Source organism: Meles meles, chromosome 8 (genome assembly GCF_922984935.1).
Source record: "Meles meles chromosome 8, mMelMel3.1 paternal haplotype, whole genome shotgun sequence".
NCBI lineage: Eukaryota > Metazoa > Chordata > Mammalia > Carnivora > Mustelidae > Meles > Meles meles.
This window is the reverse complement of record NC_060073.1, coordinates 73,055,562-73,078,602: the sequence shown is the minus strand read 5'-3', so window position 1 is coordinate 73,078,602 and position 23,041 is coordinate 73,055,562. Positions and strand designations below refer to the sequence as shown.

At 40.0% G+C, this 23,041-nt stretch overlaps 1 protein-coding gene across 1 annotated transcript in view; it reads right to left on the bottom strand.

The window, feature by feature from the left end:
* The window catches only part of CCDC81 (coiled-coil domain containing 81), a 42,157-nt gene that overhangs the window by 1,560 nt on the left and 17,556 nt on the right, over window positions 1-23,041 (bottom strand). The window contains exons 6-13 of the mRNA XM_046016355.1: window positions 21,180-21,301; window positions 18,032-18,155; window positions 15,033-15,120; window positions 14,435-14,581; window positions 13,467-13,571; window positions 10,724-10,896; window positions 9,450-9,528; window positions 8,667-8,887 (exon numbers count right to left, since the gene is read on the bottom strand). Coding sequence (XP_045872311.1) covers window positions 8,667-8,887; window positions 9,450-9,528; window positions 10,724-10,896; window positions 13,467-13,571; window positions 14,435-14,581; window positions 15,033-15,120; window positions 18,032-18,155; window positions 21,180-21,301 — 1,059 coding nt within the window. The remainder of the gene's footprint in view (window positions 1-8,666; window positions 8,888-9,449; window positions 9,529-10,723; window positions 10,897-13,466; window positions 13,572-14,434; window positions 14,582-15,032; window positions 15,121-18,031; window positions 18,156-21,179; window positions 21,302-23,041) is intronic.

The window sequence follows — 23,041 nt, the reverse complement described above, 5'->3', positions numbered from 1 at the left end:
GGAGAGAACAGCATGGTCTGCTTCTATTCATAATATAGGGAAGGGCAGGCACCAACCTTGGGAGCCCCATTCCCTTTATGGTAGATTAAACAGAAACATTCTGGTTTTGTTCACTACTCTTTGAAATATACTAAAAGCATTATAGCTCTCAAATAGTTTATGGGTCTAGGACCTTTCATCTTCAATCCTGGTTTAAATTAGCAGAATTGAAACCTTTTTCAAGTTAACAAATGAGCCTTTTAAAGCCATTAGTTTCCTTTGAGGCTAATTTAACTAAACTAAAGAATCATCTCAAATGGATTTCCTATACTTTAGGTTTTTTTCCTTTTATTTCAGTCTCTCAGCTGTCAGTAATCAGCCCACGAGTTGCCACAGGCATGTTACAAGGCAGAATAGAGAGGAATTCAAATGAATGGCTAGAGAGGGAAAAAGAAACAGAAGTGACTAGGCAAAGGAAAATAAAATAAAAAAAATACTTAACATTGTGAAGAAGGTAAAAAAAAGAGAGAGAGAGTCTGGGGAAGATCACAATATCAAAGAAGTAATTGCAGAGTCTCTCCAAGTACCATGCCCCAGAATTCCCAGTGCTAAGTGTCTCTATTACTGGTCTCCAGACGCTCAGCCCCTGCTGTTACGAATCATCTTAAACCTGGCTCAAATTATTTATATGTGTCTATTTCTTGCCCAACTGAAACTCCTACCTTCAGTTCTCTCATTAAAGTCTAGAAAGGACTTCACTAAATATGACCATCGAGTTAGCCTGCTCTCAGGGCCCTGTGTTATAGGCAGTAACTGCCACTAGGTGTCAGGACCTTCTGATAAAAATCGGTAAAGTACTCTGCCTCTGGTTTGCGTGTCCTGAGAGCGCAGGCACACTTTCCTCTGATGAGCACGATTCAACAGGGCAGCTACTGTATGGTCATTACAAAGATTAAATGAGATAATATACACAAAGTGCCAATGCCTATCACACAGTGGGAGCTCAATGACCAAATGGTACCTGCCATATAAACTTTTTTCCCTGTTCATTGTATTTTTTTAAAAGTAAAAACCACACAGGGGTGCTTAGGTGGCTCAGTCCATTAAGAGCCTGACTTGGGCTCAGGTCACGATCTCAGGGTCCTGGAATGGAGCCACGAGTCAGGCTCCCTGCTCAGCAGGCAGTCTTCTCGTCCCTCTGCACCTCCCCTCTCGGCCCCTCATACCTTCTCTTTCTTAAGAAAATAAACAAATAAAATCTAAAAAAAAAAAAAAATAGTAAAACCACATAACATAAAATTGACCATCTTAAACATTTCTAAGTGTACAGATACATAGTATATTTACACGGTTATGCAACCAATATTTAGAACTCTTTCCATCTTGCAAAACTGAAACTGTACTCCTTAAACAACTCCCCATTCCTCCTCCCCCTAGCCCCTGGCAGCCATCATTCTACTTTGTTTCCATGAATCTGACCACTCTGAATACCTTACAGAAATGGAATCATACATTTGTCTTATTATGACTGGCTTATTTTACTTAGCATGATGTCATCACATTCATCCATGTTCAGTATGTGTCGTAATTTCCTTCCTTCTCAAAGCTGAGTAACAGTCCATTGCATATATATAACACGTTTCATTTATTCATCCCTCTGTGACTAGGTATTTATATTGCTTCCATTTCTTGGCTGCTGAACACTGTTACAAACACGGGAGTGCAAATATCTCAAGATCTTGCTTTCAACTTCACAAAAAAAAAAAAAAAAAAAAAAAAAACTAAACAAACTACCTGAACTGATCAATTAATTCAGTAAGGTCACAGGATACAATGTACAGAAATCTGTTCCATTTCTATACCCTAATAATGAAGCAGCAGAAAGAGAAATTAAGAAAACAATCCCACTGGGGCACCTGGGTGACTCAGTCAGTTAAGTGTCCCACTCTTGATCTCAGCTCAGGTCTTGATCTCAGTGTCATGAGTTCAAGCCCCATGTTGGGCTCCACACTGGGCATGGAGCCCACTTTAAAAAAGGAAAGAGAAAACAACCCTATTTTCAATTGCACCAAAAGAATAAAACGCCTGAGAATAAATAATGGAGGAGGTGGAAGATCTGTACTCCAAAAACTATAAAACATTGATTAAAGAAATTGAATACAGGGGCTCCTGGGTGGCTCAGTTGGTTAAATGTCTGCCTTCAGCTCAGGTCATGATTTCAGGGTCCTGGGATGGACCCTGCTTAGTGGGGAGCCTTTGTCCCTGCCCCCCTCCTCCTCATGCTCTCTCTCTCTCTCTCAAATAAATAATATCTTAAAAAGAAAGAAAATAATGAAAGAAATTGAACATAAACAAATGGAAAGATATTCCATGCTCCTGGATTGGAAGAACAAATAGTGTTTAAATGTCCATGTTACCCAAATCCATCAACCGATTTACTGCAATCTCTATCAAAATACCAACAACAGTTTTCACAGAACCAGAACAAATAAGTCTAAAATTTGTATGGAAACCACAAAAGACTCTGAATAGCTAAAGCAATCTTGAAAAATAAAAAGCTGGAGACATCACTATTTTAGACTTTAAGTTATATTACAAAGCTGTAGTGATCAAAACAGTATGGAACTAGCACAAAGAACAGACACATAGATCAGTGAAACAGCATAGAGAGCCCAGCAATAAATCCATAATTATATGGTCAATTAATCCTTAACATAGCAGGGAAAAATATCCAATGGGGAAAAGTCTCTTCAAATGGTGTTGGGAAAACTGGACAACAACATTCAGAAGAATGAAACTGGACCACCTTCATACACCACACACAAAAGTAAAATGCAAATCGATTGAAGACCTAAATGTGAGACCTGAAACCATAAAATCCTAGAAGAGAGCACAGGCAGTAATTCTCTGACATTGGCTATGACATCTTTCTAGATATATCTCCTGAGGCAAGGGAAAAAAAAGCAAAACTAAACTATTGGGACTATATCAAAATGAAATATATATAAAGAACTTAAACAAATCAACACTAAAAAAAAAAATTATCCAAGTAAAAAAATTGGGCAGATATGAACAGACATTTCTCCAAAGACCTACAGATGGCTAACAGACATGAAAAGATGCTCAATATCACTCAGCATCAGGGAAATGCAAATCAAAACCACAACGAGGTATCACCTCACACCTGTCAGAATGGCTAAAATCAAAAACACAGGAAACAACAAATGCTGGTGAGGATGTGGATAAAAAGGAACCCTTGGGCACCATTGGGGGGAATGCAAACTGGTGCAGCCACTGTGGAAAACAATATGAAGTTTCCTCAAAAAATTAAAAATAGAACTACCTTACAATCCAAGTAATCAATCACATTACTGGGTATTTACCCAAAGGAGGGAAAAAAAAATCAACACTACTTTGAAGGGATATATGCATCCCTGTATTTACTGCAGTGTTATTACTATAGCCAATTATGAAAACACCGCAAGTGTCTATTGATGAATGGATAAAGAAGATGTGGTGTATATAGGTGTATATATATACACACCCACAATGGATATTATTCAGCCATAAAAAAGAATGAAATCATGCCATTTACAACAACATGGGTGGGTCTAGAGAGTATTTTGCTAAGCAAAATAAGCCAGTCAGAGAAAGACAAATACCGGATGATTTCATTCATATGTGGAATTTAAGAAACAAAACAAATGGGTGTGTGGGTGGCTCATTGGGTTGGGCCTCTGCCTTTGGCTCAGGTCATGGCCTCAGGGTCCTGTGATCAAGTTCCATGTCCCGCTCTCTGCTCAGTAGGGAGGCTGCTTCCCCAACTCTCTCTGTCTGCCTCTCTCCCTACTTGTGATCTCTCTGTCAAATAAATAAATAAATCTTAAAAAAAAAAAAAAAAAAGAAAGAAAACAAATGAACAAAGGGGCAAAAAAAAGATAGACAAGCCAAAAAAATAAAAACAAAAACAGAGAATAGACTCTTAGCTATAAAGAACAAACTGATGGTTACCAGAGTGGGGGAGGTGGGAGATGGGTGAAGTAGGTGAAGGGGATTATCTTGGTAAGCACTGAGTAATGCACAGAGGCATTGAATTACTACATGGTACACCTGAAACTAATATAACACTGCATGTTAACTACACTGGAATGAAAATTTTTTAAATAAAATAAAAACTTTAATTTAAAAAAATCCTGCTTCAAATCTTTTGGATATATACATAGAAGTGGAATTAGTGAATCATATGGTAATTCTGTTTTTAATTTTTTGACGAACTGCCATGTTGTTTTTCACAGTGGCTGCACCATTTTACATTCCCACCAACAGTGCACAAGGTTTCTATTTTTCTACATCCTCGCCAACACCTATTATTTTCTGGGGTTTTGATAGTAGCCATCCTAACAGGTAGGAGGTAGTATCTTTCTCTCTGTGTTTTCTTTCTTTTGTTTGTTTGGTTTTGGTTTTGGTTTTCTTTCTCTTTCCCTTTTACAACATAATAGCATCTTAATGGTTTTGTCTACCAGTAAATAGACAGTTTTCTTCCTTTCTAATCTTCTGAATAGTCTAAAAGAAGTACTTGTTAAATGTTTCACGGTGCAGTGGTATAAGAAAAATCTGTAATTAGGGACACCTTGGTGGCTCAGTCGGTTAAGCATCTGCCTTCAGCTCAGGTCACGATCCCAGGGGTCCTGGTACCCCAGGGAGCCTGTTGCTCCCCCTGCTTGTACTCTCTCTCTCTAATAAATAAAAATCTTAAAAAAAAAATAAAAGAAAAATCTATAATTATTCTTAATTTGGACATTTCACAAAGAAAGCACAGTATTATAATACAAGATAAATGAGAGCACATTTCATCTTTGCACTTGTGAAACCTGATGACACTGTTCGCAAATGGATGTTTTCTTTTCATAAAGCCCTAGGGGGAAGAAAAGATAGCCATCTTATCCGTCTACGTTACAGGGATATATACATCTTAAACAGTAAAAGATGTTTTCATACATCTGCATGAATGAGTTGCAAGGGGAAGAGTGAACCGTTTGCTAACTGCTTACTTCATTCAGACTGCCATAGACTTGGCACTCCAGGATAGATATGTGATCGGAATCAAGTTATTAAATTGCGTGATACAAGCCACAGCTACACTTGCAATCTTGCCATCCTACTTGGGTGCCTTTATTCACTGGAGTGGAGAATCCCTGTCTCTCAGGTTCAGATAAGCAGATAGTCAAGGAAACATGAATTACTTCTTGCCTTATAGAGGCAAAAATCTAATTAAATGCTAAATGGTGTCTATTCCAAACAGGACAAAGGAGGGCATCTGGCGGCCGAAGAAGGCTCACCTGTGCACATTTCAGAGTGCGGAGATCTTTTGTTAGCGAGCAGCTACCTCACCGTGGTTTAGATGTTCTTTTCCTTAGTGATTAGGGATGTTGAGCATCTTTGCATATGCTTTTCAGCTACTATTGTATTCTTTGTAAAAGGAGAATTTTAAAAGTCAGTTTAATTTAGATGCCAAGCAAGTGAGAAAATGGACTGGGCCACAGGGAGACCACGAGGATTCTCACAAGATCGCTGGTGGAGGGAACTCGCCTTACCTTTTTAGAAAGCAAACTGCTAGTATCTGGTAATATTTAAAATGTGCCATACGCTTGATCCAGCAGCTCCGCTTTTAGGATTTTATCCCAACAGAAACAAAGAACCAGTATAAAGATATGTATTTAAAATGTTTAATGCAAAAGTTGTTGTAATACCAAACCAGCTGGAAGCTGAGTTAATTTTCATCAATAGTGTAAAAGTTAAATTACAATAATTAAATTAATTAAATTTTTATTATGATTAAATTATAGTAATCCATGTTATAGATGTTATGCTGACAATAAAGAAGAATGAATTTTGCTTCTGTTTACTGACCTAACTATAAATTAATGATGCGTTATTAGGTTAAAGAGAAGTTGGGCTGCAGAGTAATGTATACAATCTCATAGGTCTTTTCATTTACAAAAGTAGAAGGAAATTTTCATTTACAAAAGTAGAAGGAAAATATATATGTGGGTATTGTGTGAAGATATTTGTAAAGAGTAGGAAAAAATATAGAAGGCTGGGGAGACTATTAACCTTGTTTTAATCTCTCTACCAGTTGACTTATTTTAATGAACATGAATTATTCTATTTTTTATAAACAAAAGCAGAAAAGTTTAAAGAAAAAGAATACTTTAGGGGCACCTGGGTAGCTCAGTGGGTTAAGCCTGTGCCTTCAGCTCAGGTCATGATCTCAGGGTCCTGGGATCGAGCCCCAGATTGGGCTCTCTGCTTGGCAGGGAGCCTGCTTCCCTCTCTCTCTGCCTGCTTCTCTGCCTACTTGTGATCTCTGTCTGTCAAATAAATAAATAAAATCTTTAAGAAAAAAAAAAAGAATACTTTAGCAGGCCTGTTTAGATCACACTGACTAAATTATCCCCTCTGAAAGTGACCCTTTACTTGCCACAGGAGGCTTTACATCTTGAGATGAATGAGAGACAGGGAAGTTGGAAAAGAGTTGAGTGAGAGGGGCCCCTGGGTGGCTTAACTGGTTCAGTGTCTGCCTTCAGCTCAGGTCATGATCCTAGAGTCCTGGGATTGAGCCCTGCGGGGCTCTGCCTGCTTCTCCTTCTCTCTCTGCCATCCCCCCACGCCCAACCCCTCACTTACACTCTCTGGCTCTATCTCTCTGTCAAATAAATAAATAAAATCTTAGAGAGAGAGAGATAAGTGAGAGAATCTGGGATACTGCGTGAAGGATATAGAAATGGAAGACAAGGATCTGACCCATACAGAAAGGGGGGGGGGGGAGTGGTCTGTGACCAGAGCTTCAACAAGAGAGATAACCAACACCACAGTTCGTATTTGTTCAGACCTCTGCAGTTTCCAAAAATGTTCTCGAATGCATACTCTCACTTTCTTCTCACAGTATGGATAGGTAGGGCAGGTTCAACAGGTATATTATCCTTATGTTCATGTGAGGAAAAGAGGGCTCAAAGACCCCACGTGTGTTTTGGCCCAGGTCATACAGCTTGGAAATGACAGAGTTTAACACCACTCATCAGAGAAATGCAAATCAAAACTACAATGAGATATCACTTTACACCAATTAGAATAAAATCAAAATGACAAGAAACAAGTGTTGACAAGGATGTGGATAAAAAGGAACACTCATGGAGATTGGTAGGAATATAAATTTGTGCGGGCACTGTGAAAACAGTATGAAGGTTCCACAAAAAATTAAAAATAGAACTACCATACGATCTAGTAATTCTACCTTCAGGTATTTACCCAAAGAAAATGAAAACACTAATGCAAAAAGATATCTATGCCCCTACATTTACTGCAGCATTGTTTACAATAGCCAAGATATGGAAGCCACCTAAGTATCCATCAATAGACAAATGGGTAGGAAAAATGTGGTATCTATCTATCTATCCATCCATCCATACACACACACACACACACACACACACACACACACGCATGCACACCATGGAATATTACACTGTTATTAAAAAGGATGAATTCATGCCATTTGAGACAATATGGTTGGACCTAAAGGGTTTCATGCTAAGTGAAATAACAAGTCAGACTGAGAAAGACAAATACCATATGACTGTAAAAAATATGAATATACAAACAAAAAGCAGACTCAACAGAGAACAAACTGGAAGCTTGCCAAAAGGGAGGGGCATGGAGGGTCAGGCAAAATGGGTGAAGGGGATGGGACATATAGGCTTCTAGTTATGGAATGAATAAGGCAATAAAAGGCACAGCATAAGGAATAGGGTCAATGACATCGTAAGAGCAATGTATCAGGACAGATGGTTGCTACGCTTGTGGTGAGCATAGTATAAGGTATAGACTCATCAAATCAAAAAGAAAGAAAAAAAGAAACTGGGTGTCTGATGGTTGAATTTTCGTATATTTTCTCTGATACGGCATCAAGTCCTGCCTTGCCCACCCTGCCACCTTCACCACACCATAAGTACAGCTCACTACATCAACAGTTCTTTGAAGGAAGGGGATTTATTGGAGGTGGAGAAAGAGCCCAAGTTTCAGGCCGGTGTCTGGTTGAGCTCAGCAGCACGTTTTTCAGTCACATTGTATTTCCGATGGATTGTGCTGATCTGGACACCTCTTTTTTTTTTTTTTTTTTTTTTAAGATTTCATTTATTTACTTGACAGAGATCACAAGTAGATAGAGAGGCAGGCAGAGAGAGAGAGAGGGAAGCAGGCTCCCTGCTGAGCAGAGAGCCCGATGCGGGACTTGATCCCAGGACCCCGAGATCATGACCTGAGCCGAAGGCAGTGGCTTAACCCACTGAGCCACCCAGGCGCCCCTGGACACCTCTTTTAAGAAGCTGTACTGCAAAGGGAAGGGAAAACACGGAGCGGTAACTGGAGGGAAGAGGAGGATCGGGTCTGGTTGGTTGGGTTTTCTAATCAATAACTTTTCTTCATAGGGTGAATTGTAAGGACAAACCAAGACGAAGGATTTGATAAGCTTAGAACAATATTTTGCACACAGTCACTCCTCAGTGTGTTCACTATTATTTTTGTTTCTTGCTGTTGTAAGGGAAAGAGAGAGAGAAAGAACAGGAAGATGGAAAGGGGAGCGGGAGAGGAGGAGGAGTGGGGAGGGAGAAAGATCTGGGCTCTCTCACTCTCTCTGTGTCCTCCGAAGCATCTGCAAATCCCGCTTCTGTTCCACCAGCTGCTGCAGGATGGTTCTCCTCCTGTGGCTGGCAGCGGCCTCCAGCTGGTGCTTCATGTAATTCTGTTCTCGCTTTCGCTTTTCCACCGTCAGCTCACCCTCATCCTTACCAAAGATGGGCTCACTAGAGTCTGGCTCAAACATGGGAAGTTGCAGGGGTTTGCTCTTTATCTGAAACAGGGACACACATCGTGCAGACCAGAATTCTACCAGACAATAAACCGTACGCACGACACCGTAGCACAATAAAATACCAACCCCTTAGAGGAAAGAACGAGGGCCCCCAAAACCACAAAATGGGTAACATATAAGGCTACTCATCTCACGAGACCTCTTATACAGATTTTTAGAATGCTACTGAAGCACAGCATAATTTTTAAGATAAAAAGTTGTCCCCACTGGAGGTGATTGTGCTGAGTGAAATAAGTCAAGCAGATAGAGTCAAGTATCATATGGTTTCACTTATTTGTGGAGCATAACAAATGACATGAAGGACATTGGGAGATGGAGAGGAGAAGGAAGTTGGGGAAATTGGAAGGGGAGGCGAACCATGAGAGACTATGGACTCTGAGAAACAACCTGAGGGTTTTGAAGGGGCAGGGGTGGGAAGTTGGGGGAACCAGGTGGTGGGTAATAGGGAGGGCACGTATTGCATGGAGCACTGGGTGTTGTGCAAAAACAATGAATACTGTTACACTGAAAAAATTAAAAAAAAAAAAAGTTGTCCCCTTACCTGTGCATCCAAAGCTCTCTTGTAACACTGTGTTTCTTCCATCTTATCTTTTATATACTGGGCTCTTTGTGCAGCAAGTCTGCAGTTAGGAATAAGAGAAGGGGGGGCACAGTGTGTTACTGTCTCTGGTAATAGAGACTAACAGCACTAGAACCTGTTTCCTAAGTATCAATAGGAGTGAGAGACTGGTAAATAAAAAGTGGTATTTCCTCCTAGAGCTTTTGTTTTAATGAAGAAAGGAATAACAGATCCAAAGGCTAGTGGACAGTGTGTTGAATACAGGACAGACAGGACAGATGTAAGCAGGAGATTGACCATTTTATCCAAACTCACGACCCCTGAGACAGGTAGCCCTCTACCCACCGTGCTTTAAAACAAAAACCTAGATAGGAAAGCAGGAAGTGTCTATTCATTCTATAAAATGATTCAACCTACGACTCCTTTTTAAGAAAAGTGATCTTTCCTAGTATAAATTATGATTCTGTTACAGGCAACCCACAGGGAACCCACATGATCCATAAAGTGAGTATAATGGAACATATACATTTTATAGAAAAATAAATCTTTGGTCATGAAAACCACCTTACTCTTTAAGAGTCTCTTTCTCACTACAGTAACCTCTTTAATTGCTCTCCTGACCTCAGTTGTAGAAGTGGGACCCCCTTAGGCAACTCTGACCCTATCCCAGGCCTCAGGTGACCTAAGCAAGACCAATCAAATTCACACTCCTGAAAATTTGTATTTGGGACTAATATTCCCCCAAGTTTGGGCTGAAAAAGAGATGTCAACCAAGGAGCTGTGGGTGCAAGCAGAGGGAAAGCATTTCTTACATATGCCTGGTTCTACCCCGCTTACGTCCCCCACACACTCCTACCCTTACTACTTCATCCTACCCCTAGTACACCAGAAGTAGAGACACCCCTACTTACAACAAAATGCCAGCTTAGCCTCGAGATCAGTGGGGAGTAGCTGGGGTGCTGCTTGTTCAAGACAAGTCCCTTCCTCCACCTGCCAGTATTAGCGATCACAACACAAGACAAAAGGACCCTCTATCACGAACTACAGATTCCTAATCCTCACTCTAATGGTCACTATAATAATGACAGCCTTTTCGTTTTTCTAAGAAATGTCACACTGGCCGCTAGCTGGGTTGGTTTGCCCAGTCAGTTAGAGCTATGCTAATGAAACTACCGAGGCTAGTTCAATCCCACATGGAAATAAGCTTCACAGGAAAATTCCGAACCCATTTTTCAGGGCCTGTCAGCTAGACTCACTCCTCTGTGAGTTGTACTTGTTCTAGGCGGTCCATCAACTCTCTGTTTTGTCTTTGCTTTATTTCTTTTTCCCGTCGGTTATCCATTTGTTTCAGGAGACTTTGGGAATATTCTTCTTGTTTTAGAGCATTAATCTCAGGACTGAGTGGCCGTTTATCAAAGAGAAAAGATTTCTGGAATGAAGGAGAAGCAATGCATTTACTCTAAAATATCAAAAATCAACAAAGAATAAAGGTAGTAATTCAGAAGACCAAAGTCAATTATTAATGTACAGTATTTGCCCAGTCCTCGACACACTGACCAGCTAGTGTTGAGGCAACCCAGAACAATGGGAGTGTGCTCAAGGACGCACCTGAGCAGAACTGACGAAACCCCAAACCTAAGAGAGAAATGAAACAGGATACCATGGAGGAGGTCCTGAGCTTGCACAACACGCAGGTGGAAAGAAGTTGTTCTGAGTGAGAGCAAAAGCCTGAGCAAGGACTGAGCAGATGTGAGAGGAGGGAAAACTGAATACCCACTCAGGGCCTGGCCATTCTAGACACTGATGGAGATGCACAGAGAGCCTGGTGCATGGAGCCTGCCTTCTGGTACGGGAGATAGGGAACAAGTGAACAATATATCATCGTTTAAGGTAGGGATTAAGTGCTATGAAGCCCTTATCATAGCAAGTGGGCTAAAGCAGTTGGTTATTAGAGAAGTCCTTTCGGTAAAGTTGGCTGAACCACCTTCACTGCAAATATCAGGTGACCTGTGTCCCACAGAGAAAGAACAGCAAGTGCAGAGGCACTAGATGAGAATGAGTGAGGCATGTTTAATGAGCAGAAGGAAGGTCTACATGGCTGAAGCACAGTGAGCAAGGGGCAAGAAATAGGCGAGCTCAAAGAGGAGGGCAGGGCCATACTGATAGGTCAAGGTAGAGAGTTTAGATTTAGTTTCAACTCACTGGGAGACCGTTAGAGGTTTTAAACAGGAGAATGTTATGTTTGGGTTAAGTTTTAAAAGCTCACTTGACTGCAGTGTGGAGAATAGATTGTAAAGGGGAAGAAGGCCAGCAGCAAACCTAACCAGGGAAGTGTTTCAGAAGCTGAGCCTTATAATGCGGCGTGTACTAGGATGCACTGGTAACCCTGGAGATGAAGGCATGTGAAGAGATGGGATGCGTTTGGGCAGTAAAAGCAACTGTGCTTGAGGATGGCTGGATGGGGGAGACAGAGGAGGAGCAATCTGGGATCACTCCTTGGTTTGGGGTTTGTGCAACTATCTGCCAGGTGATGCCACTTACTGAAATGGGGAGGCTAAGAGAAGGACAGGTGAGGAGAGGGATCAAAAGTTCTGATTTGGGGGGCGTCTGGGTGGCTCAGTGGGTTAAGCCGCTGCCTTCGGCTCAGGTCATGATCTCGGGATCCTGGGATCGAGTCCCGCATCGGGCTCTCTGCTCAGCGGAGAGCCTGCTTCCCTTCCTCTCTCTCTGCCTGCCTCTCTTGTGATTTCTCTCTGTCAAATAAATAAAATCTTTAAAAAAAAAAAAAGTTCTGATTTGGGGAGGAGGGTGGAGGGATGGGGTAACTGGTGATGGACGTTAAGGAGGGCATGTGATGTAATGAGCACTGGGCATTATATAAGTCTGATGAATCACAAGCCTGTACCTCTGAAACCAGTAATACATTATATGTTAATTAACTGAATCTAAATTTTAAAATGTTTTAAAAATAAATAAATAAATAAATTCTGTTTTGGTCTTTTTAAGATGTCTGCAGATACATCAAAGAGGACACACAAAGTAGGCAGCAATATCCGGAACTTATATATAAGAAGAGAAAAGAATCAGGCTTGAATCTCAAAAGTATCATGTCTTCTTCCTCCCTCCCTGCTGGCCCTGCCTGGAACGTTCTCCCACCATCGCCTCCTTTACCCAACTCCTTTACACAGGGAAGTCCCCCCACATCTCTGGTCTGGGTCAAGTGACTCTTTGCTCACACACTGCCCTGTTCAAAGATCTATCACAGCATTTATGATACCACACTCTTAGCACTTCAAATCTTTCTCCTCCAGTAGCCTGAGACCTCTTCCAGGAGGGACCTTGTCTTATTCCTTTTTGTATTCCTAGCCATGAGCACGGTGGCCAGCACAGAGGAGTCCAATAAATGTTTGGTGATGAATAAAGGTATTTTATTAGAGTTATGTCCAGTGTGTCAGACCACCTAGACAGTGGTGTGAAGGGAGAAAGATTCAGCAAAATAAAGGTAGGCGCACAGTTATTGATAACATTAAATCAGTGGTGAGGCAGGTGGCTCACCTCCACCGAAGAGCTGGGTTGTTCAAACTTAACTTGCACCTACAAATCGCAGGAGGATCTTATGCAAATGTAGAGTCCCACTCTGGAGGGATGGGACCCCTCAACTCTGCATTTCCAGCAAGCTCCCAGGTCATACTGGCTCTCCAGATCCATGGCTCCTGGGGCATTACTGTAGTACACTGCCCCCCACCACCAGTCCCAGGGCCTGGCTGAGAATTACTATCATTAACAAGTACCATAGTATCGAACAGAGACTGTACTGCAGATGTGAAGAGTCTGGACACAGACGCTGGACAACTCCTGACCCAGAACAAGGCTACAAACTTGTACAACCCACCTTCACCTCAGCCACCTACACAATGGTACAGCCTGCAGCACAGAGAATGGATCCAAACACTCCCGGATGGGGCAGGTATTGGTAACAGAAATTTTGGAAAGACTCACATAAAATTCAGGTTTCTCATTCTTGTGGATTCTTGTAGCTTCAGCAACTCCAAGGTTGTAGGCAGCATTTTTCTGATTTTGTTCTCTATTAGCCAGACTTCTCATCTTTGAGGGAAAAAAATCATATATTGACATAGAGGCTTTAAAATTTTAATTCTATTACATTATAAATATCTAACCAAGGTAGAAACTTGCCTTTTGGAGGCAATGGCACTTTCTGATGTCTTCTTAGATCTATAAAAGTAGGTTGGGGAAGGTTTATTTTTATTTCCTGTTTTGGAGCTTTAGGCATCACCTCTATGGGAATCATAAGAGGGAATGGAAGATTTCATAAGTAGTTACCTGATATCACAAATGCAAGAAAAAGCAGTAGGGTCAATTATTGGAGACCTCAGAAATCTGGATAGTGCAAATGTGAACATGCCATTCTTTCTTTCCTTGCTTAGGTAGGCCATGATTTTGAAGGGAAAAGCCTTGATTATGTCTTATTAGAAATCACAATTAAAACCATATCAATCCAGGAATTCTACCTTTAAAATTCAATCCTTGGGGGTGGGGGAGAGGGAGAAATCAGCAACAGGTGCAAACATTCAGCTGCTTGGGTGTTCATCCCTGTGTTGCTCATTATTAGTGAAAACTTGGATACAACCTACGTTTTAATCCCTCACTTACTCGTAAGTAAATGATCACATGTGTTACAGAACAGACATATTTAAGTTGGTTTGGGGGGATTTTTTTGTTTGTTTTGTTTTTTAAGTAGACTCCATGCCTAGCTTGGAGCCCAATATGGGGCTTGAACTCACAACGTGAGATCAAGCACCGTGAGATCAAGCCCTGAGCAGAAATCAAGAGTCAGACACCCAACCAACTGAGCCACCCAAGCACCTAATGGAACATTTTAAATGGCACTTTATAATCATGTTCTACTGTCCCATGTTAAGCACTCTTTAATCAAGGTGTGGAACTACCTGCTGTTTTAAGAGAGCCTCTTGATCCTTCAGGATTTGATACTGCTGAATGAGTCGCTCATCTTCTATCTCTCTCCTCTTCCTTTCCTCACTGTAGCACAATGGGGAATTGCGCTGTGCTCGTTGCAAACACACATAACACATCTCCTACAATACCAGGTTTGAAGACATATTAATTCTTGCCTTTTACTTTTTTGCCTTCAGAATCCCTTCATAAGCTCTCCAAAGATTGAGTATGTCAAGCAACATACTTCATAAAAGGATGTATTAATGACAATTAGTAAAATGAGATTTGTAGAGTGGGCCCCCAAAATACCCAAGAGGGTATACTGAACTCTCATTTGATTGGAAGCATTTATAGCAACGCAAAATTAGTAAGAGATATCCCAACCCTACTTCTGTTAACCCTAGCAGATTTTGACTAGTAGAAAGATTTGTTAAAGTCCAATTGGGGGTGCTGAGTACATGAGCCAAATCCATACATTGAGAAAAAGAGCAATTCCCATAACTCTCATTGAGAAACAGAAGTCAGAGGTAGATTCTGATTGGATTTTTTTGTTTGTTTGTTTGTTTGTTTGTTTGTTTGAAAACACTGTACCTGTCCTGCCTTATTATGATCCTGGCAGGTGGGGACTGGAGAAAGTTTAGGCTTCATTTCACTTTTCAAACAACCTGGAGATGACAAACTATGAAAACAGTTCAACACTAATTAATGTTTAAAACAGTCTGACATGAGCAATGATAATTTTAGAGGCAAGTATAAATATAAAAGAAATTAAAATATCTTTTTTTTTTTTTTTTTGCAGAGAATCTCTATGCATCATCCTGCAAAGCCTCAGTTACCAATTCTGTGAAACTGGAATAAAATTTATTCATTCTATAAAATGAATTGTGCTTATTATATGCACTGTTTTAGGCATGGGAGACCGAGTGAACAACAAAACATAGGAAAAAAGGAAGAAAGAGAAATCCTGGGCCTAATGGAATTGACATTCTGAGAGGAACTGACAGTCAGTTGATAAACAAGATAAACAAATGAATTCAATAGTATGTATGATGGTGATAAATGTCTTGCAGTGCTGGAGAGACAGAATGTATTAAACCATAAGCAGAATCCCCAGGGAAGCTCCAGCAAGATGACATTTGAATAACGTGAGGGAGTAACAATAATCAGATATCCAATGGAAAAAGTATTCCAGGCAGAGTGAATGAGTGCAAAGTCCTTGGTGTGGGAGTGTGCCTGTGCTCAATGTGGCCAGAGAGAGATGAGACCATAGACAAAAAGTAGGAGGGAGATCAGAGATCAGGCAGGATCTTGAACCCGGGTAAGAATAGGAATCCATTGGAGGGAACAATGTCCAGTATTAACAAAACTATGGAGAAGATAGCCCTCCCTCATATTCCTGCTCCTGGGAAGATAATTTGATACAACCCTCCTGAAAATAATTGCTAACATGTATCAAAGACATGAAAACTGGGCTCATCTCCTATCTTAAAAATTTTATGTTGAAGTTTTTATCCTATAGAATATTCAAATGTGTGCAGAGACTTCTGTGTAGTTATATTATTCCAATATTATTTATAATATTTAAAAAACTAGGGGTGCCTGGGTGGCTCAGTTGGTTAAGCAGCTGCTTTCGGCTCAGGTCATGATCCTGGAGTCCTAGGATCGAGTCCCACATCGGGCTCCCTGCTCAGCAGGAAGTCTTCTTCTCCCGCTGACCTCTCTCTTCTCATGCTCTCTCTCTTTCATTGTCTCTCTCTACCTCTCAAATAAATAAATAAAATATTTTTTAAATAAATAAATAAAAATAAAAAACTAAATATCATCTGAATATACAAAAGGAGACTGGTCAAACAAAAGGTTAAATCACTGAAATGATATGCAATTATTTGTTTATATCCTGAGATATTTAAAGCCATGAGGAAATGTTTACCATTTATTGTGGTAAACAAAGCTTCATATGATATGATCTCAGTTGTAGTTAAAATATGTACAGGTTTCAAGTATAAATATATGTATATATTGTATATGCATTAAAATGAAGAATATGGACCACAATATTAGCAGAAAGCTTCATCTACTTATGGGGTTATGACTGATTTTTTTGTATCTTTTGCTTTTCTCATTTTTTTAAAATTTCTGTGATAAACAGATATTACTTTAATGATCAGCACAAAAACCATTTTTTGGTCCACACCAATAGGAAGCCTTCATTAATAATTCCTAACAGTTAATTACTCCCTCCTCTTTGCAGCTTCTGTACTTTCTTCTGTTGTCTTTGTCATGAATATTACTTCTTCAGCATCAGTCTCCCTAAAAGACTCTTTTATGAAAGCAAGTTTATATGGTCTTTTATACATTGTATGGCTCTGTATCTTCAGTATCTCAAATAATGTTGGGCATGCAGTGGTGCTCAGTGTCTGTTGGATTGAACTAAATTCCAAAGAACAAGACATTTAATTCTCAATTCTCTTTCATAACAGTGAGATTATTTAAAACAAGTGTTCTGGGGTGCCTGGGTGGCTCAGTGGTTTAAGCCTCTGCCTTCAGCTTAGATCATGATCTCAGGGTCCTAGGATGTAGCCCTGCATTGGGCTCTCTACTCGGTGAAGAGCCTGCTTCCCCCTCTCTCTCTTTGCCTGCCTCTCTGCCTACTTGTGATCTCTGTCTGTCAAATAAAGAAAATCTTAAAAAAAAAAGTGTGCCTAGTGTTTTGAACATGATCTTAGTATCCAAGAAAGTGCATAAATCATACATATGATAGCTGATACATTGTGACACATTAATAAATTCAAAGTTGACAGCACAGTGCAAGGTACATAGTAGATGCTCGATAAATACTTGCATACAGTTAACTGATTGGAGGTCTTAAAAAGTGTCCTCCTCAAAGAGGAAAAAAAGAATATAGAAATCTTTTGACATAATATTGTTAGAAGACATGGCTATGATGACTTGTAATACATCCATTGATTCAAAGAACATTTACTAAGTGCCAACTTAGCAAAGCTGCTTTCCAATTTTACCTAAATATGAAACTGTGTCATATTGTAATATCCAAGCACAGGAAACGACAGGGGGAAGCCTGGGTGGCTCAATCCGTTAAGCATCTCCCTTCAGCTCAGGTCATGATCCCAGGGTCCTGGAATCGAGCCCGACATCGAGCTCCCTGCTCAGTGGGGAGTCTGCTTCTCCCTCTCCCTCTGCTCCACCTGCTTGTGAGCTCTCTCACTCTCTCTCTTGCTCTCTCTCTCTAACAAATAAATAAATAAAATCTTAAAAAAAAGAAAAAGAAAAGGGAAGTATTCATAAATCCACAAAGAGATTTAGATGTTCCCTCCTCTGTGCTATTTTGCTTCCACCTCTGTCATAGCAAGTATCCTACTGAATCACAACTAATTATTCTATGTATGTCTGGGTTCCCCACTGGATGGTAAGTCCTGACTATATCTATTATCTCAATCACCTAACAGGTAGAATGTACTCAAGAATCATGGATGAAGGAATGAATGGACATTCAATTTAATGCCCTGCATCAAGATAGAACTCAAAAATACATCTAGTAACATATAACAGATAAAATACCAACACATTACCTTTCAGGGTTCATAATCTTCCCACCACTCCCATTCCGCTCTAACTTGTTCAGCAAGTTGGCGCTTGTCATTTTGGGAGGGGATATGGCTTGTTTACCCCGAAGTCTCTTGGGTGATAAGATCTCTGTAGAATGAATAAAACCAAGTTTCCTTCCAAATTTAAATGGGTGATTTTATACCTAACTGATTTTTAAACTCGTTATTTTACCAGGAAAAATTTTTATATAAGAAACATTTCTTATCTTAAATTATTGTCCCTTGCCCTAGTGTAGTTAAAACAAATATTTTTGCTGTGTACTTCTTTTGTGCAAAGCTGGCTGGTCACTTTAGAAAATGCAAAGAGGCAAGTCTTTGCCCTTAAAGATCTTTCAGTAGATGTATAGACAGTTCCCTTAATGATGGTTCGACTTGGGGCACCTGGGTGGCTCAGTCGTTAAGCATCTGCCTTCGGCTCAGGTCATGATCCTAGGGTCCTGGGATCAAGCCCTGCATCGAGCCCTGCATCGAGCCCCTGCATCAGGCTCCCGGCTCAGCAGGAAGCCTGCTTCTCCCTCTCCCACTCCCCCTACTTGTGTTCCCTCTCCCACTGTCTCTTTCTGTCAAATAAATAAATAAAATCTTTAAAAAAATGGTTCAACTTGTGAATTTTTTTACTTTATGTTGGTGCAAAAGCGATATGCATCCAACAGAAATTGTGCTTCGAATTTTGAAGTGTGACTTCACATGTCTAGGGATATGTGGTAGAGTACTCCCTATGGGTGCTGGGCAGGGCAACAAGATGCATCTGCCAGTCAGCCACACAATAACAAGAGCAAGCAAGCAGTGCTTTTACAACTATTTTGTACCCAGACAACCAGTCTGTTTTTCACTTTCAATGGTCAATAAATCACACAAGATATTCAATACTTTATAAAACAGGCTTTGTGTTGGATGATTTTGCCCAACTGTAGGCTAATGTAGGCTAGAGGGCACATTTAAGATAGGCTAGCTATACTATTCAGTAGGTTATGTTTATTAATATGATAGTTTCAACATACGATGGGTTAATCTGGATATAACACGCTCATTAAACAGGGGAGATCAATAGCTGGGTAGAAAAATAAGAGACAAAGAAAAAACACGAGAGCTCTCATTTGTTGAGATATTATTACATGTCAACAATGCTAAGTTCTTTACATACACTGCATAAATAACAACTCAGGACAATGATGAAAAATGTCTAAATCTCAAATGATGGTGCCATCTTCAAGGGTCTGCCATGTTCAGAGAAGACAGTGATGAGAGAAGTGAGATGTAAAAGGATGCTGGGAGGTGAGGAGGATTGGGAGAGACTGTAAGAAAAGGAAGGACATTGTAGTCAGGAGAAAAAGCATAAGCAAAAGCATGAAGGCAGGGAAGGGCAAGACATGTTGGAAGAATATGGACAGAGGAGGAGTCTATGGGGAACAGTGACAGATGAGGCTAAAAACACAAAAGCATGGGAATATTAGGTAAAAGCTTACATGTAATCATGTAGACCTCATGTTGCAAAACTAAGATCCACAAACCAGTGTTCACCCACTGATATTATTTGTTTGTCCCAATCAGCATTTTTTGCTTCAGTGTCAATCAGTGTGTTGCCCATGAGCAACAGTCCTCCAGAAGAAGTCTTCTGAGCGTAGTATGGAAACCCCTAAGGATCTCTAGGACCCTTTCAAAAAGTCTTTGAAGACCTAGGACTTTCTTCATATGCTTCAACCAAACAACACATCATAACAGATTAGGTAAAGACATAGATATAAAAATCCAGCTATCTTCTATTAAGTCAAATATCAAAGATGCAAAATTATCATTCTCTAATTTTTTATAAAATTATATTTATGCTAACGTATCACCCTATCATGTTACATGGAACACACTTCAAGTATTTATTATCTGCCTGGACCCCATAGGCATCTGAGTTTTGGCCTCCTTAAGTAATGGGGAACCAACAAAGAGATCATAGTCTAAAAGCCTGAGAGTCAGAAAGTGGTCAAGATGAGATATAAGGTTCCAGGAATAGAAGATATTTGTTAGATGGAGTGGAGGGAGGTGGGAGGGATGGGGTGGCAGGGAGATGTCCACTGGGGAAGGTATGTGTTGTGGTGAGCACTGTGAATTGTGTAAGACTGAGGAATCACATACTTGTACCCATGAAACAAATACATTATATGTTAATAATAAAAAAATTTTAAATAATAGTATTTTAAAAAGAGAAATTATCCTACTCTTCTTATAATTTTAAAAAGTTTAAAAAAAAAACAGAAACAGATGTGGAATTCTTGTTTTTTCCCTGAAGATTTTTATTTATTTATTTATTTGACAGTCAGAGATCACAAGTAGGCAGAGAGGCAGGCAGAGAGAGAGAGGAGGAAGCAGGCCCCCCACCAAGCAGAGAGCCCGATGCAGGGCTCGATCCCAGGACCCTGAGACCATGACCTGAGCTAACGGCAGAGGTTTTAACCCACTGAGCCACCCAGGCACCCCAGATGTGGAATTCTATCAAAAGCTTTTCAGAATCTAGATTTGGGTGATTTACTTTTCTTATTGATGAACTGTATAATTTAAATACATTTCCTAATGCCAAACGATCTCTACATTGCTAAAATAAACCTTGTTTGGCTACCATGAAAAAAAAATTCTACTTGAAAAAATCCTGAGGTTTATGAGATTTAATTAACATATATAAAATATCAGCATGGTCATAGTATTTAGCAGATATTCTGTAATTATTAGCCATAACAAATTTACTTACTTTTGGATTAAGAAATATTTATATGTTTACCATATATGCTACATTATACAATTACATTTATATAATTTTTAGTAATGTTGTTCTAGAACTTTCTTATATCTCTAGAATAAAGAAATATAAGTTTTTAGAAATTATATAAACATAGGTAGTTTTTCCTCAGATGTTTATGAAAGAGATTATAGGATTTATTTAATAAAAATAAATAACTTTTAAAAACCATGACCAAAATAAAAGAATGTATTTATTGGAAAGAAGAATACAGTGATTATTCATGAATCTAACTAATTTTATTTGGGGCACAGTAGTCACTAAGAAATATGGCTGGACCCATAAGCAATAAAGCATGACAGATGATGCCCAGAATCATCGGCCTACCTCTGATGCCTTCTTCTTTGTCTGGCTGGCCTTTTAATTTGCACTTCCTTTGTCTATTCTTTCTACCTTCTTCTACAATGGTCTCCATAGGTGGTTTGTTCTCCATCTCCTTGAGCTCAATCCTAGAAATAAGCCACAATGTTTACTGCACTGGGCCTGAATAGGTGACCATGTGAACTTTGAATCCTGAGAAGCAAGCCAGCGAGCTCTCTGATTCTGCCTGCAGTAAGCCCAATTCCCTCAAGGGCGCAAGTGCTTTGAATTGCTGAGGCTCTCTTTGAGTCTAAATCTGAGAGCTGACAAAGACCTTCCCCCTCAACACTGGGGGCTCAAAAGCAGCTCTTATACAGATAAATTGTGGGATTTAAGCTTTTGGGTTTAGTTTCCGTTTGAATTTGTCTGTCTTTTCTAGTTCTATACCCAGATGCCATTAGGAGTGATACAGTGAAAGGCAGGGCTGTTGGATGGCTTGAGGGCAGATTCATAGTCTGTAGGCAGAGTATGTCTAGAAATAACCATTTCTCTCCTCTGTCTTTCTCCTACCCACATCTCCACCCCTTCCCCAGGCAAAAGTGAGGGACTTACAAAGGCACAGTGGGGGAATGGGCTTGTTCAGTGGCGTGTATAATTGTAGATTCTCTGTGGTCTCAAGTATGGAGTTCTGGGTTAGATTTGCAAGCAGAAGAGATGAGAATGGGGGAGAGGTGGTACTTCCAGTAGACTAAGGGGCCAAACTTCATGTAAATACAACGTCTATAACTGTTTTGACTATTTGAGTCCTCATGTCCATGTCTAGGCTCTATAATTAACAGGAGAGCCTGTCAGTCTCTGGTCTTGAATCAGTTCAGTTATTTCCCTTTTGGAGTGCTTAAGCCAAAGTATGTCTTAGCAGGGCAGCCGGATTTGCCTTCCCAAATACAATCAAAATAAAATTATTTGAATTCACTTATTTCTTTTTAATGAGTAAGACAACATGATGCAATGGAAAGGACAGTGCAGCAGTGAGGAGCCATAGTTTTATTTCTGACTTGGCCAGTCAGTTGTTTGGCCATTTCATCTACAAGATGAAGGGGTTGGACTAACTAATCTCTAATGCTTATTCTGGCCCTCATACTGGTTTTGCTGAGGTATACGTCATACAGTCCTTTCATCAGCAATCCAACAAACATAAGAGAATGTCACACACTCAAAAACCATGAGAAAATAACACTCTGGAAAGCTGGTTGTTATTCCCCAAACTTCCTCCACCTGAAATACATAGTAGTCAGTTGGGCAGCAATAAAGATGAAGAACATGATTAAGGGCATGCAGTGAGTGAGTGATAGCCACTCACTGGAAATAAAAGCTGCCTCCTGACCCCGGTTCCAGTGTTCTCAATACTGTACCATGTTGTTTCATTCGTTAAAAGGTGGGGGGGGAATTAAAATTACAATTAATTTTGTACCTCTATAAAATGGATAAAATTATAATACATACCCTACATAGCTGTAGTGAAGATTCAGTACAAAATACTGAAAAAATGCTTAAGATACATAAAAATGTATCTGACATCTACAGTAGTAAGTGTTCCATTGATGACAACTATTATTATTACTATCATTATCATTATTATAATCATGTCAGCAACAGTCACCAGTAATGCCCACGGCACTCTTGAGATAAAGTTGTTCCTTTATCCTACCTGTCTCTCTAACAGCTTGAGGGGTAAAAATCAGAGTGTAGACAGGAGGTGGGCTAGACTGCAGAAAGAGGAAGCTAGGTCAGAGGAAGTGATAGAAGGTAGAAGAAAGCACCGCAGATGAGAAGAATTGCACTTATATTGCAGGGACTAAAGGTGATGGGAGGTAGTATCAGAATTTCCA